Genomic DNA, 18065 nt, shown 5'->3' with positions numbered 1-18065 from the left:
GGTGGGACTGCCCTGGGGTCAGGACTTCCTGTTTATCTAACTAGTTCGTTTCAAAAACTGGGGCCAGAGGCGTCCCTGTCCTACGGGCCTCCAGAGTGAACTCGACCAGAGTTTGGGCACCGGCATTTCTGTCACTGGCTGCGTGCCCTTGAGCAGGCGAGGGCCTCTGCCCGCCTTGGCTTTCCCTTCTGTGAAATGGGGGTGTGCGGCCTCCCCGGTGGTGAGCAGTGTGAGGGCACAGTGTGCAAAACCCTGCACACGCTTGGCCCAAGCAGTGGTGCCTTTCTGGTTGCACCCCCCCGGCCCTCCCTTGGCCTCAGCTGGGGCTTGCTGCTGGGCCTTCTCGGGCCGGGGGTGGGGGTGTGGGGGGAGGGAGCCAGTGCTCCCCCGGCTGTCTGGTCTGCGCCAGGTGCGCGGGCCCTGGGGGCCCCGGTCTGACACAGCGCCCTGCCAACTCCTTCCTGGGCCCCAGTCTTGCTGGCATGGGCACAGTGGTGCTGGTCGGGCTTCCCTGGCCGGCCTCGCTGGCTGCCTTTGTTCAGAGCTCCGGCCACGTTCTTGTCGCCCGGGCCAGGGCCAGGGCCGGACTCCAGATGGCCTCTGCAGGTGGGGCTGGGCGCAGCCTCCGGCCCGGCTTTCCAGGATCGGCTGGAGGTGAAGACGTTGTTGACGCGGCCCTGAGGCCCACAGCTCCTCTTCGGGCCCGCTCCCCGGCTCCTGGCAACATCGTGAGGGGACATCGGGGGAGGGGGGCCGGCTCTGTCAGGGCCTCCAGTTGGCTGCTCAAGCTCCAGAGCCGGCCAGGCCTGCGTCCACTCTGCCAACTGCTGGCCGTGCGCTCTCAGAACTCTGGGTCTTTTAGTCTCTGGCCCTTGGTTCTCAGTGGGGGCAGGGGGCAGTGGTGCTCCCTCCAGGTGGTTATGGGGGTACTTGGTCCTGCACGTCCAGTCCAGCCGGCTCCCTGGCTGCATCTGTGTATCCGAGCAGCCCCAGTGTGCAGCTGGCCACTGACTCTCACTGTGCTAGTCACTGCTCTCCTGCCCCCGCTCCCCAGCCAGAACTCCCCAGGCCCTCCAGGGCTGGCCAGGCCCAAGGCCTTCTCTGTGTCCAAGTTTGTTTTCCGGACCGGTCTGTCCCCCCCACAGGGCCCCTGTGTCTCACCGCCGGCCGCCTCTGCCGCCCGCACCCTGGCATTTCCCACTGAGTCAGTGAGCCTCGGTTCCTCCCACGGGCGGGCAGCTGAGCCCCGCCGGGCAGGGCCATGGCGGCCGGCCCCGGGCTCCGTGTGTGTCTGTCGCTTGAGTGAATGAGATGCCAGGGGACTGGAACCCAGGACAAAGCAGCAGGGGCTTTGGGGTGTGGTTTCGAATCCTGGCTCTGTCGCAGCCAGTTCTGTGTGACCTCAGGCCAGTGAGTTCACCTTGCTGAGCCTCACTCGGCCGTTGTGAGAACTAAGGGAGGCAGAGGAAAGACGGGCAGCTGCTCGACAGGAATCAGAGGCGGCGGTGGCGGTGGCGGCGGCGGCAGCAGGGCCCGGTGGTGGCGGGACCCCACGGCGGGAGGCAGCTGGGACCGGTTTCCAGCACTTGGTGGGAGTCGGAGGATTGCCTGCCTAACAGCTGGGCCCTTGTCCCAGGGAAGTTGTGTGGCATTTGACCTTTGGTGTTTCAGTCTCTGCAAACACGGGTGCTTGCAGGAGGGTGTTGAGAGGTCAGGGGGGTGAGGGCTCCCCCCCGACCTCCCGTCTCAGCGAGGGGGCTCTCCCCAGCACCGCCCCTCCCTGCGCACCCCTGCCGGATCCTCAGGGCTGAAGGCGCTGCCCCCGCCTGCACTGTGGCCTCGGCCCTGGGTCCCCCTTGGGTCCTCTCCAGCCCTTGCACCAGTGGGTCTCCTTGAGGGGAGGAGGGACTTTTGTCTCATGGGGGACGTTTGACAAGGTCTGGAGTCATTTTTGGTGGCTTCTACTCAAGGAAGGGGGGGGCATAACCATCAGCTGGTGGACAGAGGTCAGGGATGTGGCTCCACACTCTGCAGGGCCCAGGGCAGCCCCCGCAGCAGACTGTCCGTGGGGCGGAGGCTGAGGAACCCTGCGGTCAGGGGAGTCTCAGGTCAAAGACCAGGGTCTTCGCTCAGCGGCTGAGGCCCAGTTTCTCCCCTGCTCCCCTCTTTCATTGTTATCCTCAGCTGTAATTCGGGGTTCCCTGCACCCCCTCCCGTCGGGCCTTTGCATGTGCTGTGGGCCGTCTGGCACAGCCCTGATCAGGCAGCAGGAGCCCTCGCAGTCTTCTGTCCGGGGGCCCCCAGCCCCCCACCGCACGCCCTTCCCCGTGTCCTTTCCGTCCACTGTCTGTCCCACATGTGCCTGGGGTGCTGGGGCTGGTCCCTGAAGCCCAGGGGTTGGCCCTGGTCGTCCCACCTAATGTTTCTGGAGCACCGTACAGTGTGCCAGACACGTGGGTGAGCCGGCTGACACCTCAGAAGACCTTAATGAGCTGAGTACGGTCACCCTGGTTTACGGGGGCCGGTGCCTGGTTAGGAGGCAGCTGAGTCTCAGGGTTTGGGCAGGAGCCCGCAGTCCTAACCACTGCGCCCTCCTGCTCTCGTGTGGCAGGGAGAGCGGCATGACCAGCCCCGGGGGCTGCAGTGAGCCCGGGCTCCCTGCCCTGCCACATCCGCGCGGCGGCCCCTGGAAACGAGCGCGGCCCCTCCCAGCGATGAGTGGTGATGTGTCCAAAGCGCCGCGTCGTTTGCCAAGCACTTTCTGTCCCGTTGCTCACTGGACATAGTAATCTACTTTATTTTCTTAATCTGAGTCTCATTTCATGTGGCTCAGAAATGAAAACACACAAAACCAAAAGCCCAAACACAAAAACAAGTTGAGTGAAAGAAGCCAGCACAGAAGACCACATATTGCACGATTCCATTGCTGTGAAAGGTCCAGAATTAGGCCGTCCCTGGAGACAGCAAGGAAATGAGCGGTTGCCTGGAGCTGGGAGTTCGGGGCGGGGGGTGGGGTGGGGGGAGGTGCAGCGTGGCCGACTGCTCAGGGGTATGGGTGCCTGGGGATGATGAAAATGTTCTAAAATTGACTGCGGTGTTGGTTGCACAATCTTGTGAATAGACTAGAAACCACTGAATTGGTTACATCAAAGGAGTAATGGTGTGGTACATGCATTACATCTCCATAAAGGTGCAGAAAGAAATGAGAGCGTGTAACACAGTGTCCAGGGAGATGCCCTCCTTGCCCCCGCTCACCCCACGGGTCCAGGGATGCCTGGTTCTCATGCTTCCTTTCAGTGTTTCTTCCTGTAGATACAACTACACAGGGATACATATCATTTCCCCACCTTTTTTTTTAACTGAAAAGAGCGTATAGGATACATAGTGTCTTGTACTTTGCTTTTTCACTTCCTGCATCTTTGGGACCTTTCCCCTTCTGCACCGAGAGAGCTTCCTCATTCTCTCGCCATTGTATTCCATGTTACGGGCAGGCCGTTCTTTATTTAACCCGTCCCCAGAATGATGGACATTTGGGTCGTTTCTAGGCTTTCGCCGTTGCAAACAGCCTGCAGCGGACAGAGTGCTCCGGGCCTTGTATTCCCAGGGTGCCCAGCAGACTCCAAAGTGGGAGCTGGGTGGTGCCAGCGCAGCCCCTGCTGGGATTTACGGGTTCATGCGTGGACCCCCGCCCACAGGCGTTTCTCCTCCCCCGGGGAGAAACGCCCACCACCCCACAGGTCACAGCAGACACGGAAGTTGTCTTGTAGGGATGGATGGGGGGCTTTTGCCAGTAGTAGGTGAAAAGGGGTCTTTCAGGATCGCTCTGTATTTGTCTTACAGGGAGGTAGAGCGTCTTTTCCTAGGAGTGAGCTGTTTTGTATTCATGATATTTTTTTCCTCTGTGGGGGGTCCTTTCAGATCCTGCGCCCTGTGTGCCTTTGGGTCTGTGGTCTTCTGCCCCCCGAGCTGTGGGAGCTGGTTGTACTGCAGCAGTGAGCAGGAACAACAGCAGCTCTTTTCCGCTGAGTTGAGTTACAGCGTGCGCTTCTCAGGACTGGACTTCGGGTGTTTCTGCCCTGGGGAAGGGGTTCCTCTTTTGGAGGCGAGGAAGCCATCTTTATTTCGGTGGCTTGCAGAATTGAAGTTGAAGAATAAGAGTGCCTAACCCCAATGTTAAAAGGCACTTCTCAGCCCTGGCTGGCGTAGCTCAGTGGATTGAGCGCGGGCTGTGAACCAAAGTGTCCCAGGTTCGATTCCCAGTCAGGGCACATGCCTGGGTTACAGGCCACGGCCCCCAGCAACCACACATTGGTGTTTCTCTCTCTCTTTCTCCCTCCCTTCTCTATCTAAAAATAAATTTTTAAAAAATCTTTAAAAAAACACACATTTTTTAAAAAAGGCACTTCTCCCTTCTTCTAACGTAGCATTATTTTATTTTTTGTAAATGCTCCTTGTTTTATTTGTTATTAAGTGTTAAGTAAATACGAAGGAACACGTATAGAACGTGTGTGTGGTGTCAGGCACCCCCCCCCCCACCACGCAGCCGGAGGTGGGCCTGCCTGTGACCCTGGGCAGACCCCTGGGCCCCCACGGAGCCCTGTCCTCTGCTGTCCCCCTCACAGAGGTGGTCGCTGGTGACATTTTAAACTGCTCTCTTTTGCGAAGGACTTAGCACATGTTGGTGTCGCTGAACTGGGCACATTCTGGTGCTGCACGTTTTGAAATGGAGACAGACAGAAGCGTGGTTGCATTCTTGTCTCTTCCTCTTTTTGAAAAACTGAGGTGAACTTCACACGACACAGAATTAACCATTTTTTAAAAGTTTACAATTCAGCCCTGGCTGGCATAGCTCAGTGGATTGAGCTCGGGCTGCGACCCAGGCATCACAGGTTTGATTCCCAGTCAGGGCACATGCCTGGGTTGCAGGCCATGTCCCCCAGCAACTGCACATTTCTTTCTCTCTCTCTCTCTCCCTCTCTCCCTCTCTCTCTTTCCCTTCCCTCTCTAAAAATAAATAAATAAAAATCTTAAAAAAAAAAAGTTTACAATTCAGTGCTGTTTAGTACCTTCCCAGCGCTGTGCAACCGCCATCTGAACCTGGTCCCAAAACATTTTTGTCATCCCCCCCCCCAAAAACAAAATCTTGTGCCTGTTAATCAGGCGGACTCCCTGTCACCCCCTCCCCAGCCCCGGGCCCCCGCCAGCCTGCTCCTTCTCCCCCCGTCTGCCTCTTCTGCACGTTCGTACAGCGGGACCACGCGGCGTTTTGCCCCGCTGTGTCTGACTGACTCACTTAGCATGGTGTTTTTAAGGTTCATCGGTGTTGTGGCTGAAAGCGTGAGTACTTCGTTCCTCTTCGTGGCTGAGTAACATTCCACCACGTGGGCAGAGAGTTCTTTTACTCACACATCCATTGGCGGACTTTGGGGTTGTCGTCCCCTTTTTGCCCTTGTGAATGGGGCCGCTCCCTGCTCGTTTGCATTTAACGTTGAGGCTTGCTGGGGGGGGCCACCTGGGTGCTGCGCATGGCTCTGGTCCACCCCTGGTCACTGCGTCTCTCTGTATGGCCGCATCACCCTTCAGCCACTCTCCTGCTGTTCGACACTTGGGGCGTCATCGCTGCATCCACCTTCGCCGTGTCCTCCTGGGGCTCCCGTTCCTGAAGGGCGTGTACTTGGGGGTTGGCCAGCTTGGTCCTGGGTGTTTAGTTTAACTAGATAAACGCCCACCTGGTGTCCAGAGTGGCTGTGCCAGCTTACACCCCACGTTTTTTTTAAGATACAACCTTGTGGTCCGCACGGGCTTCTCCTGGTGTGGGGTGTGGGCCGCAGGGAACTTCCTCCGACGGCCAGCCGGTGGTTGCCGGGACACTGGGTGCACGGCCCCATCCTTCCCCCAGTTCGAGGTGCCAGCGGCATCCTCATCTGCATTCTCCCAGCAGCCATGTCCCCAGACTGGTGGCTTTGTCTGGGAGTGGGCCGAGTCTCACTGCTTCTGTTACAGAGGCTCCGGTCGCGGCCGGCCCGAGCGGTGTCAGCCCCTCAGCCGAGCCCCCAGCCCTCCGACTCGGCCCGCCGTCCTAGCTCAGGGGGCTGAGTCAGGGCGCTGTCGGGTTTGATGTTCTGTGTCCGAGCCCCGCCCCGCCCTGTTCTCTCCTCCGCAGCCCGGTGCCCCACTGGCCTTGCCTCTCTCCAGCTCGGGGGGGCCCCCACCCTCCAGGAGAAGTCCCCCTTGGGTGGTCTGTGAGCCTTTTGTAGCCCCGCCTGTCCCCCCACCTTGAATCCGGTGTTTATGCCGCAGCAGCCTGTGTGTGTGGTTCTGCGACTCACTGCTCACTCCTCACCCCCTCCCCTCGCACCCCGTGTGCTCAAGCTCACCCCTCCCGCCCAGCTGGGGGGTGCCCCTCTGTGCCCCACAGCATCCTTGGAGCTGCCCACCCAGTCGAGGGACCCTGACCCTTGCCTCCCCCACCCCTGGCAGGTGCCAACATCGCTTCTGGCGAAGAAGTTGCCATCAAGCTCGAATGTGTGAAGACGAAGCACCCCCAGCTGCACATCGAGAGCAAGTTCTACAAGATGATGCAGGGAGGAGGTGCGGGCCTGAGGGGGCCTGCCGGGAGGGGTGGGGTGGGGTGGGGTGCGGGGGTGGAGCGTCAGTGCAGGGTGAGGCTCTGGAGGCGGGTCTGGGGCGGCGAGGGCCTCCCCTGACGGCCTGCGTGCCGGCCCGCAGTGGGAATCCCGTCCATCAAGTGGTGCGGGGCCGAGGGTGACTACAACGTGATGGTCATGGAGCTGCTGGGGCCCAGCCTCGAGGACCTGTTCAACTTCTGCTCCCGCAAGTTCAGCCTCAAGACGGTGCTGCTGCTGGCTGACCAGATGGTGAGTGCCCCGGCGCCCCCCAGCCTCTGCTCCTCCGTCGTGCCGTGCCGCGGGCTCCTGCCTCTGGTGGATGCCGGAGTGGGATGGGAGGCCGTGCCGGGGGCCTAGTGCAGCCCTGGTTCCTGGACCCCGGGCCCTGGCCTCAGGCTGTGAACTTGGAAGGGGGTCAATGCCGATCCCCAGGCTCAACCTCAGGCCTGCGGGCCTGAGCTGCGGGGGTAGGTAGGGCCCGGGCTCTGCCCTCTGGCGATTGGAAGCCCGTGGCTGCGCAGACGCGGGCAATGTCCCAGGGTGGGGACTGGAGGTGAGCCCGGGCTCCCCGAGCCTCAGTCAGCTCGGGAGAGTCTGCCCTTCTTGGGGTCGCTGTGGGGTCCTGTGGGGTCCCGAGCAGTGGCTAGTCCGGAGCAGGCGCCCACTGACCAGCCACCCTTGGTGCCTAAAGCCCTTTATAAACCCAACAAGGGAAAACCTTGAAAGCGTGCAAAAGCACAGACCTTGGGACCCGAGGTGGTGCGTGGGGGTGTGGTGGCACAGGTGTGTGCGCCCGTGGCCGGCCTGCAGGAAGTACGGACGTCCTGCGGTTTCAGGCCGAACGGCCACGTGTGCGGAGGAGGGTGGTCAGTGCCCTCAGGACACGAGACCCCAAGGGGCTGGGAAATGCTCAGCCACGCCGCCGGAGCCCTGGGTGCACAGCAGGCCGAGGCCCTGTCGGGGCGGCCTGCCAGAGGACGGATTGCATGCATATATGTTAATTCGGAGGTTTTTTTGTTGTTGCGTTTTAACAAATTGTTCAAAGAAGGGCCCGTGTGTCTGCCTGACTGGGGTGTCCTTTGGAAGCCAGGGGATAAATCCTGCCCTTTGTGCGTCAGCCCCGTCCCCCTTGCCAGGGGGAGGCTTTCCTGGTGCCCCCTCTCCTCTCCTTCCCTTCCCTTCAGCCCGGTTGCCAGAGCAACCTCTGAAATGCCTGTCTGACCCGGGCTCCCCGAGCCCTGGGAGGGTGTGGAGCGAGCCCGGCGGGGGAGGCTTCCGCAGGGCCCGGATGTCCCTTCCGGCTTCAGTTCTAGATCTGGCCGTCGGCTTTCCTATTACCTTACTGTCCTTTCCTGACTCGCAGCAGACTTAGGGATCTCCTCCTTCCGAGGTCCTCCCTAAGGACACTTCCTCCAGGAAGCCTTCCCTGACCCGCCCCCTGAAATCATCTTCCATGGTGGCAGACCTCTTCCTCCCCCTGCCCAGGGCAAGGACCCTGTGTGTGTGGTTTCCATTCTGACAGCCCCTGCCCCCAGCCCCACCCCGGCCGTCCAGGGCCTGGCCCACAACGCTCGGTGACGGCCCTTCTAGGCCACCATCGCCCCTGGGACGACTGCCGAGTGACTCGCGGGCCCCTGTCCTCCCCCAGATCAGCCGCATTGAGTACATCCACTCCAAGAACTTCATTCACCGGGACGTGAAGCCCGACAACTTCCTCATGGGGCTGGGGAAGAAGGGCAACCTGGTGTACATCATCGACTTCGGCCTGGCCAAGAAGTACCGGGACGCCCGCACGCACCAGCACATCCCCTACCGGGAAAACAAGAACCTGACCGGCACGGCCCGCTACGCCTCCATCAACACCCACCTGGGCATCGGTGAGTGAGCGGGGCCCGGGCGGCCCCCCGACCTGCCACGAGGTCAGGTCGTTGTCGTCCCCCCCCCCCCCCCCCGCCATCAGAGGGGAGCTGCGGCGTGGGGAGCAGGTGCACCTGCGCGACCCCCCCCGCAGCGGCCGTGGGGGGCGAGCGAGGAAGTTGCCCCGTTTTCACGGGGCGGGAAACGCAGGTTGTGCGTGAGGCCCTGCGGCTCGGCAAGTGCCAGAGCCAGATTTGACCCCAGCCCTCCCCAGGGTGGTGGGCCAGGGGGCACGGAGATGCCCTGGTGCCGACCGCACAGGTGTGGCACGGAGGGTGCCGGCCCTGGAGAAATGAGGTCCAGAGTGGGTTGGGGAAGCTCGGCTGCAGCCCCGCCCCCCTTGCAGACAGAGCGGTAGAGGGCCCGGGTGTCACTGGGGTGCAGCCGCCAGCCCTTGGTGGCCGTGCTGGGCGCACGGGGCGGCTGTCCCCTCAGTCTCGGAGCAGGCTGGGAGCCCCGGTGCGCCCTGGCCCTCACCCTGTCCCTCTGTGCAGAACAAAGCCGGCGAGATGACCTGGAGAGCCTGGGCTATGTGCTCATGTACTTCAACTTGGGCTCCCTGCCCTGGCAGGGCCTCAAAGCGGCCACCAAACGCCAGAAGTACGAGCGGATCAGCGAGAAGAAGATGTCGACGCCCATCGAGGTCCTCTGCAAAGGCTACCCCTGTGAGTCGCCCGGCGGGGAGGAGACTGGCCTGGGGCCCCCTGAGGCCCTTCCTGCGGGGAAGATGAGGCCACACAGAGCCCCTTTCGGGCGCCACTTGCCCCCGACACCAGAACATGCATCGCGGGCTCTCCGTCATGGCTCGGGCCCAGCGGGAGGCCTGGCTGCCAAACCCTCAGCATCCCCCAACCCGCGCTCCTGCCGCGTCTCTCAGGGCCGAGTGTAGGGAGAAGTAGTCTTCCCTCCTCCTCGGGCCCCTCTGCTCTCTCGCACAGGGCACTGCTGACCCTGTGGGTCCCCGAAGGTGTGGGGTCTCCCCCCACCCCACCGAGCTGTTCTCTGCAGCACGCGCTGGGTGTCCCGCCGCTTAACTCGATTAGGACACCGTCTCCCTGAGACGGCGTCAGATCCCGCAGGGTGAGGCCGAGTCCCTCGCAGCTGTCCCCCCGACACCTTTCAGACGCCTGTTGCAAGCCCACCCGTGCCCCCGACTGACTGGCCAGGACTCTGAGGGTGCCATGGCTCCCTCCCTGAGTTCGGTTAATTTGCCGGAGTGGCGCACAACTCGGGAGACACGGGCACCAGTTGATGAGAGCGTGTGACAAGGGGCACGGACACACGGCTGATGGCGGGGCACACAGGGAGTGATCTGGGGGAGGCGAGTCCGGGAGCTTCTGTCCCCAAGGAGCCGGGGTGTGTCACCACCCCCCACCCCGGTATGGGCCTGGTCACGGTCTTCCGACCCCGTGGAGGCTTGTCATGCCGCCACGATTCATTATTAACTCCGTTTCTAGCTCCTGCCTTCTCTAGGGAAGTTGGGGTTGGGGGTTGGGGAGGGGCCTGAAAGTCCAAGCTTCTAATCTAATCGTGGCTTGGTCTTTGCGAGGACCAGCCGCACCAGGAGCTCACCTGGAGTTACCTTGTTAGCATAAGAGCTGTTCCTAAGCTCTTAGCACTTAGCATTCACAAGGTTTCAGGAGCCCTGTGTCGGGGGTGGGGTCGAAGGCCAAACACTAGAACAAGGGATGTTCTTACCACGTGGGAAACCACAGGTGTTGGCGGAGCTCAGGGCCGGGGTCGATACACATGCTGGCTGTTACCTTCCAAAGACCCCAACCCCAACCCCACCCCTGATTTTCAGGGGAGGACGGGAAGTCTTCCTCCTGTGGCTTAGGGCCCGTTGAGAGTTTCCGTCAGGGTCTTGATGGGCCTTGGAGTTTACGACAGCTGGAGTGCGTGACAAGGCCCGGGTGCCCTGCAGCGCCAGCGCGCTGGGAGGGGACGCCCACTCGCTGTTCTCAGGGCTTCGGCTCTGACCGGCAGAGGCTCTGCTCGCAGGCCCGTTAGGGGGGTCACGCCCAGCGGGAGGGCCGAGGTGCTGTTCTGTCCTCCACTGCACCCCCGCCAAGGCTGAGAGTATTTGCAGGGGCAGCGGGGGGGGCGGGCCAGCAGCCAGCTGCTGGGGGCCCCGGGAGCGCGGGTCTCACAGTGGCCGTTCTGTCCCTGTGCCCCGCCCCCCCCAGCCGAGTTCTCCACATACCTCAACTTCTGCCGCTCGCTGCGCTTCGACGACAAGCCCGACTACTCGTACCTGCGCCAGCTCTTCCGCAACCTCTTCCACCGGCAGGGCTTCTCCTATGACTACGTCTTCGACTGGAACATGCTCAAATTCGTGAGTCGCCCGGAGGTCGCGGCGGGCTTGGGGGGCTGGGCGGGGCAGGCCCTGACCCAGAGGGCCAAAGTGACCCGGTGGGGGGCGGGGCTCCCCCAAACCGGGAGCTATGAGCTGGACTGTGCCAGTGACTTCGCTGGGGCCCCGGAACCCCCTCACTGCCTGCATTCCTGCTTCATCGACGCCGACAGCCTGCACCGCTGTGGTCAGCAGGGCCCAGGCGGGGCGCTGCCCCCCGCCAGACCCAGGAGGGCCTGGCTGCACCTCCGGTCCCTCCTAGGCGCCCGCGGCTGGGCGTGGACGGCCCTGGCGGGCCCCCCTGCCACTGTCCTGATCGTGGCCTACACCGCCCTGCTCTTGCTGTTCTGCACGTCCCAGGCAGCTGCCGTCACCGTGGCCCCTCTGGCCGGCCTGGACCCGTTCCATGTGCTTGCTTTCTTCCTGGTCACGGGACCCTGGGCCTTGCTAGGGGGCTGTTCCGTCTCCCTCTTTTGAGAGTCTTGGGGGTGGAGTGGGGAGAAGCGGTCAGCAGCCGTGCCCCGAGCTCTGGAATCTCAAAGCGTGTGACTCGTTTCACGTCTCTCCTGGGAAAGGGGGCGTCCTCGAGCCAGGCTCGGCCCCGTGGCAGCGAAGCTATGGCACCGCCCCGGCCCCGGCCCTGTGCTGGGCCCGCGCACTCACCCGCATACTGGTAAGGACCCAGCGAGGCCTGGCGTTTCCAAGGGCGACCGTGTGGCTGGGTGAGCACGAGAGGCTGAGCCTCTGCTGTGCCTTCTCTGTCCCTTCCAGGTGCCCGGCACCCCTGGGCACCCAGGGCCCTCCAGATAGGCTGGTGGAGGAGGTGAAGGAGGTGGAGGAGCCGCCCCCCCAAAACTGCTGGCCTGTGGTTTGGACTCCAGGGCCCCAGTTCTGATAACGCCAGGCGCGCCTGCGCCCATCGGGGCCAGGGCCGAGGAGCCGTTTGTCCCTGGGCGCGTGGTGGGGTCAGTGGAGAGGGCACGGCGGACAAGGCCCGGCCGAGAGGCCCTTGGGGACGCAAGCGGCTGCCCGACGGACAGAGCCTGAAGGAGGGATGATGCTCACTGCGCTGGAGGGGCCCGGGGTTGGGGGCTAGGAGCGGCGTCAGCCAGACCCCTCAGTGGCCTCCGTGTCAAGCCGGCGCTCATTAAACGGCCCCCTGCACCACACTTCATCCCAGCGTGGCTCTTTCCTTGCGGTGCCCTCAGCCTGCAGCTCTGGGTGCTGGGGGCCTCGTGCCCCCTCTTCTCTGGGCCCCAGACAGTGGCCTTGTATGCGTTCCCTCAGGAGCGGGACAGAAGTTGGGCAGAGGACGGGGCTTCCACACGCCAGAGGACCCCTGTGGGAGGGAGGGGCTTGGAGGTGGGCACGGGCGCCCTTCACCCAGGCCTTCCAGCCGGCCGTGCGGCGAGGGCCCGGGGCCAGCGCTCCTCGCACGGGGCGCCGCCCGGGGAGTCGGGGCGCGGGCGCTCGCTCGTCGTGCAGAGAGACACTCCAGAGCCCGGTTCTGGGATGGGCCTGGCCCTTCTTGCCACGGCACCCAGAAATGGGTCTTGCGTTGCCCAGGCCTGTGTCATTCATTCAGCGTGGCGGACGCTGGCCCCACGGGGCTAAATGTCAATGAATTAAAAACCGGTCAGCGCTGAAAATGTCATGTGTCCGTTGCATTTGCTGCATTTCAAGTTCCCAGGAGCCGCCGGTGGCTGGCCAGTGGCTGCCGTGTCTGGTGAGGCAGAGGTGAGCACGCCCGTCACGGCAAAGGTCTGCGGAACAGAGCGACCCGAGAGGGCTGCTCACACAGCCCCTCACGGGACCGTCCAGGTGACACGAGATTCCGTCTGGAGCCCAGCCAGGAGCGGCCGCCTTGCCCCTTGCTGCCTCTGCCGGCCTCACCCCGCGGTGACCTCTGACTTGAAGGCCATCCGACTGGATGAGGGGCACCTTTCAGCCCGCCACCACGTGGGGAGCGCGCCCACCTCCGGTCACCCTCTGGCAGGAGCATCTGTGACGTGTGGTGGGGGCCCACGTGCCTTCCACCCGGAAGCCAGGACCCTCTCACGCCAGCACTGCTGCAGGAGGCCCTCGTGAGCTCCCAGCAGACCAGACACCGCGCAGGGCGCTGCGGCCTGGACCCTCCTGCAGGAAGGACCCCACCCTTGACCGAGAGCGTCCCTCCTCGGAGCAGTTGCCCCGGAGTCTCCGACACCTGGAGCCTGGGCTGCTGCCCGGCTCAGCCCCTGTCCGGAGGCCCAGCCGGCTGGCCCGGGGAGACGGGGCAGACGACGCACGCAGCACGGGCGGCAGTGACTCTGCCGTTTGCCTCGTGTGTGTTTGTGGGCAAATAAAAGCCACGAGACCTGCCTGCTGTGTGTTCCTTGAGGCGTCACTCGGGCCGATTGGAAACGCGGAAAGGGGCTCGCCTTCTGCCCTGGGGCCGGCCTTGGCCTGGTCTGAGGGGTCACAGAGGGCAGGGGCTGTGCTCTGTGCGTCTCGTCACATCCCCACCCAGGAAAGGAGTTCTTGCCTGCCAGCAGGAGGGTTCACGAGTGGGTGCGACAGCTCTTACGGCCCGGGTTCCGCTGTGGTTCTGGCTGAGTCTCGCTCTCTGCCGGCCCGGAACTGAGTGGCTGGGGGCGTGGGGAAAAGCCTGGAGATCTGGAGGTGGAGCCTTGCTGGTTCGGGGCCTGCCAGGACAGGCTTGTGAGTGGGAGGACTGGGGATGTTCGTTTCTAGAATGTTCCGCTCAGTCCTCAGGGGTTGCAGCAAGCAGAGCAGGACTGGGCGGCAAAGGCCTGAGTTCACACTCAGGCTCTATCCTGAGCTATGTGGCCCCAGGGAGGTCGTGGGGCCTCTCTGGACCTCAGTGCCTCCATGGGACTCTGGGATCGTTCTGACCCCAGCTGCTACCCGTCAGAGTGGCTTCAAGGCAGGGGCACCCCACTTTCCCAGGACAGCTGGGCCTCTCCGGCCAGCTCCCTGGGGAGACACACAGGGTGGCAGGAGCCGCACCCCGGGGCCTGGGAGCAGGCCCCAGCTCAGCCCGCAGCTCTCTCCTCCACAGATGCGGCCCCCCTCGCGCCAGCCCCCCGCCCTTCCCCGTGGACGACCCCAGGACCAGCTAGGTAACGCGGCCAGGCCCTCTCCCCACGCCGCGCTCCTCCCTCTGGGCCCCACCTCTTTCCTGCTGCTCTGGGGGTGGCAGAGGCTGGATGGCAGGCCCTGGGGGGGCTCACACACCCCTTTTTGCCCCAGCCTGCCTGCTCGGTGGTGTTTTCCTCTGTGGGGCTTCCAGCCCAGTCCTCCTCCGGCTCCCCTGAGCACCCGTCCCAAGATGGGCAGCTTCTGTGTGGTGCTGTCCCCACGGTGCCTGCCAGGAGCCATTGCCAGGGACAGGGACGGACACGCTTTCAAAAAGGTCCCCTCACTGGGAGGCCTGGTGTACGCCCTGGCCCGGCCTAGGCTGGCCTGGTGACTCTCCCTGGGCCTCTGAGCGCCTGCTCTGCCCCACGGGGCAACCTGGAGGGGCTGAGGCCTTTCTGTGCACAGAGGGGCCCGGGCTGGGCCAGCCTAGGAGGGCCCTCAGCCACCCCGAGGGCATCAGCTCCCCAGGCCCTGGCTGGCCACACGAGACCAGGACAGAGTGACCTCCCTCCGCCTCCCACGTCCAGCTTTCTCCTTCCTCTGGGCATTTTGTGGTTCTCTCTCTCTCTCCGCTGTGTGATCGTGGGTCCTTCCCAGGCCTCTCGGGCTGCCTGCTCTGTGGGAAGGAGGTTGGACCGGAGGGTTTGTGCGGCGCCTCTTCCCTGGTGTGCCCACCCGGCCTCCCCCACCCCTGTGCCCGAGGGAATGCCGGGCCCAGGGCACTCTGGCCTTGCCAGGCTGACCAGGCCTCACCCTGCCTCCCCACAGGGCGCAGCGCGCAACCCCGAGGACGTGGACCGGGAGCGGCGAGAGCACGAGCGCGAGGAGCGGATGGGGCAGCTCCGGGGGTCTGCGCCCCGGGCCCTGCCCCCGGGCCCACCCTCGGGAGCCCCCGCCAACCGGCTCCGCAGTGCTGCCGAGCCTGTGGCCTCTACCCCTGCCTCCCGCATCCAGCAAGCTGGTGAGCAGGGACCTCGGGCAGTGGGCGGGGCCTGTGGGGGGCCCTGGACGCGGAGGGTGACCTGGCCCTGCCTCGCCCTCCAGGCAATACGTCTCCCAGAGCGATCTCCCGGGTGGACAGAGAGAGGAAGGTGAGCATGAGGCTGCACAGGGGCGCCCCTGCCAACGTCTCGTCCTCCGACCTCACTGGGCGGCAAGAGGTCTCCCGGATTTCAGCCTCACAGGTGAGCTGCCCTCACCCCGCCCTCCTGTGCCTCACAGCTGAGCTGGGGACCCCCAGGCATGGGGTCAGGCCTAGTGGTTCTGGTCCCCACCCTGGAGCAAGAGCCTTTTGTTAAGTGGGGACTCGGGCTCCCTTAATCCAACCAGGTCTGGAACCCCATGGAGCAAAGTCGGGAGTGACTTGTCCCGGCATGTGGGAGCGCTGGGGTCCAGCGGCCGCCGCCTGGAACCCCGCCCAGGGGGGCAGCAGGGAGCTCACAGGGGGCAGACTCAGAGCCCCTGCCGTTAGGGAGCCTCTGCAAGTCCCGGCTGGCCCAGGACGCCGGGCTGGGCGGAGCCTGTCGGTGGCCCCTCTCAGACACCGTGTTGGACTGGGAAAGCTGTGAAGGGGGGGGGGGGGTCCTGGTTGCCCCAAGAGGGTGCCCTGGCAGGGGTGGGCCCGAGGCCTGCTCCGGCCTCCTGCCTGCGGTGGAGAAGCCTCAGCAGGACAGGCCAGGCCAGGAGCCGGCCACGCGGTGGCTAGACCACCCTCCTGCCCCGAGGGGCCCGGAGCAGCCGCTTTGCCCCTCTGAGTGTTGCTCTCATGTACAAAGTGGCCGGGTCCTAGGGCCACGGAGACCACACACCCCCTCCCTTGGCTCCAGGGCCTTGGCGGGGGGGGGGGGGGGGGGTGGAGTTCCACGGTGGGGAGACCCCTGCCCCGTGGCCAGTGCCGGCAGCTGAGCCCCGCCCCGCCTCCCCACCCCCCCTCGCAGACAAGCGTGCCATTTGACCATCTCGGGAAGTGAGGAGGAGCCGCCGTCGGACCAGTGTTCGCTTAGGTGAGTGGGCGCTGCTGCAGGCTTGGCCCCCGGGGGGCGGGGAGACCAGTGCGCGTGGAGGTGCCCGGAGAGTCGCCGATGGTGCCAGAGACCCCGGAACCGAGGGCCTTCGAGGGGGCTTGAAACCTCAGAGAGGCTGCCCCTGAGCAGGCCTGAGCCACACGTGTCCGCTTTTGCCGGAAACCACTTTCCCTGTCCTCGGGCCGGCCCCCCGCCCCCCACGTTGCCTTCCCCTGTTCTGGGAAGTTGGTTCCCAGCAGAGACCGAGCCTGAGGTCCCGCACCCCGACCTCACTGGGGTATCGGACTCGTCTCAGCCTCTGCGCTGTCGAACCCTTAATCATCAGAGAGCACTTAGAATGGGGTCACGTACTTAGGGGTTTGTCTGCCTTCGAGGAGGGCCCGTGGCCTCCATACGCCCAGGAGAAGCCTCTGGCCAGCCCGAGCCTCTCGGGATGCCCAGGGCTGCGTGAGGCCTCAAGGTGGGGGGTAGCAGCTCTCTGCTCTGGGTCCAGTTTGGGGAAGGGGAGGTGGCGGGGGTTCTCTGGGGGGGATGTCGGGGGAGGGCTGAGCTCCCTAGGGATGTGGCGTGGCAGGCTTGGCCTCACACCCTGGGAAGCTCATGGCACAGACAGAGCCGGGACGCCTGTGTGTGGCAGCCGCGTGGCAGGGTGGCTGCTCCCCCGGAGGGCAGAGGAGGGAGAGAGACTGTGTCCCTTCTGTGAGGACAGAGCACCTACTGTGTGCCCCAGGGGTCGGAAGCAGGCATGCCCCTGACCTGTCGTCTTTCTCTCCTTTTTAGTGTCTTCACTGTATTTTCTTTTAAAAACACAACCAAAAGATGGGGGAAAAAAACCACTCAAAAGAACATAGAAGAAAAAAAAAAAACCCAGCACAAGAGCGACGATGGATTCTGTTTCTTTTCTTTTTTCCTTTTTTCTTCTTTTTTTTTTCTTTCTTTTGCCAACGGTGAGAAGACGAGATGCCCTCTGCACCCAGGATTCTCGTCCCTCGCATTACCCGCTGCCTTCAGACCGCCAGAGGCTCCCCAGACGCCGGGCGACCGTGCCAGATGCCGAGGGGGGCCCCGCCCCAGCCGGCCAGCTGGGGAGGACGCTGACGGCTGGGCCGGGCGGGGCACAGCGCGGCCCTGAGGTCCCTCCCAGCCGGCAGGAGCCCGGGAGCGGCGTGACCCTAGGGTCGGTTGGGCCCAGGTCCCACCTGGCGTTTTGTTCTGGAGCTTCGGAACCACAGGAGATGAGCACAGCCCCCGCCCCCTGAGGTGGTGGGGGCTTTCTGTGTGGGCTTTTTCCAGTGTCCCCCTGAGTGTTTGGGTCTTTCTTTGCCTGTGCACAGGGACTTCAGTGGTGGGGGCCAAGACCCCTTACATGCGTGTGTGTGTACGACGTGACCTGTATCTCCCGGGCCAGCGGGGGCCCGCCCCACCTGCCAGGCCAGGTCTCTGTTCTCGTCCCCCGAACAAGGACACGGGACGCACAGCAACCTCTGTGTCCCCCAGGAAGGGCACCGGAGTGTCCTTGCCGCCACCACCAGCCCCTTCCGCCTGTCGTCACCCTGTGGCAGCCCTGTCCCCCTCTGCTGGAGACTCCTTCCAGAAAGCATCTATCTGGCTCCTGGGTTACAAATGAATTAATTCCCTGGTTCCGACCCTCCCCGGGGGCCACCGCCGGTCCTGCACCTGCCTCTCCGAGGAGCAGCCCGGGGAGAGGCCGGGCCTGGGGCCTGCCCGCCCCTCCCAGTTAACGCCCCTTCTCGTTTGTGTTTGTTTTCCCCGTGTGTGTATTTCCTAATTTATTTACCTCCGTCTCCCCTTTTTTCTTGTTCTTTTTTTTTTAATTAAAGAGCAAAGCTTTTTATAACTTTGTAATTTAAAAAAACTGAAAAAAAATACTGAAGAACTTTGGGGGGAATTTTGTACTTTTTTCCTGTGTAAATATTGGACTTTTTTGAGCTTTATCGTGGTTGTTAATTTGAAGTAATAAAGTAGAAAAGCATCAAGTGA

The 18065-nt window shown here is 63.5% G+C and overlaps 1 protein-coding gene across 9 annotated transcripts in view; it reads left to right on the top strand.

The window, feature by feature from the left end:
• Window positions 1–18065, top strand: part of LOC114513457 (casein kinase I) — a 32417-nt gene extending 14352 nt beyond the window's left edge. For 3 of the 9 annotated variants that reach the window (XM_036019626.1, XM_028532772.2, XM_036019628.1), the window contains exons 3-7: window positions 6481–6591; window positions 6730–6878; window positions 8278–8506; window positions 9041–9211; window positions 10733–11457. In XM_036019626.1, coding sequence (XP_035875519.1) covers window positions 6481–6591; window positions 6730–6878; window positions 8278–8506; window positions 9041–9211; window positions 10733–11376 — 1304 coding nt within the window. In that variant the 3' untranslated portion in view covers window positions 11377–11457. The other 6 variants (XM_036019630.1, XM_036019629.1, XM_036019631.1 and 3 more) reach the window with 6 other exon arrangements.

This window comes from Phyllostomus discolor, chromosome 2 (assembly GCF_004126475.2).
Source record: "Phyllostomus discolor isolate MPI-MPIP mPhyDis1 chromosome 2, mPhyDis1.pri.v3, whole genome shotgun sequence".
In the NCBI taxonomy this organism is placed as follows: Eukaryota; Metazoa; Chordata; class Mammalia; order Chiroptera; family Phyllostomidae; genus Phyllostomus; species Phyllostomus discolor.
This window is presented reverse-complemented; position numbering and strand designations above follow the sequence as displayed.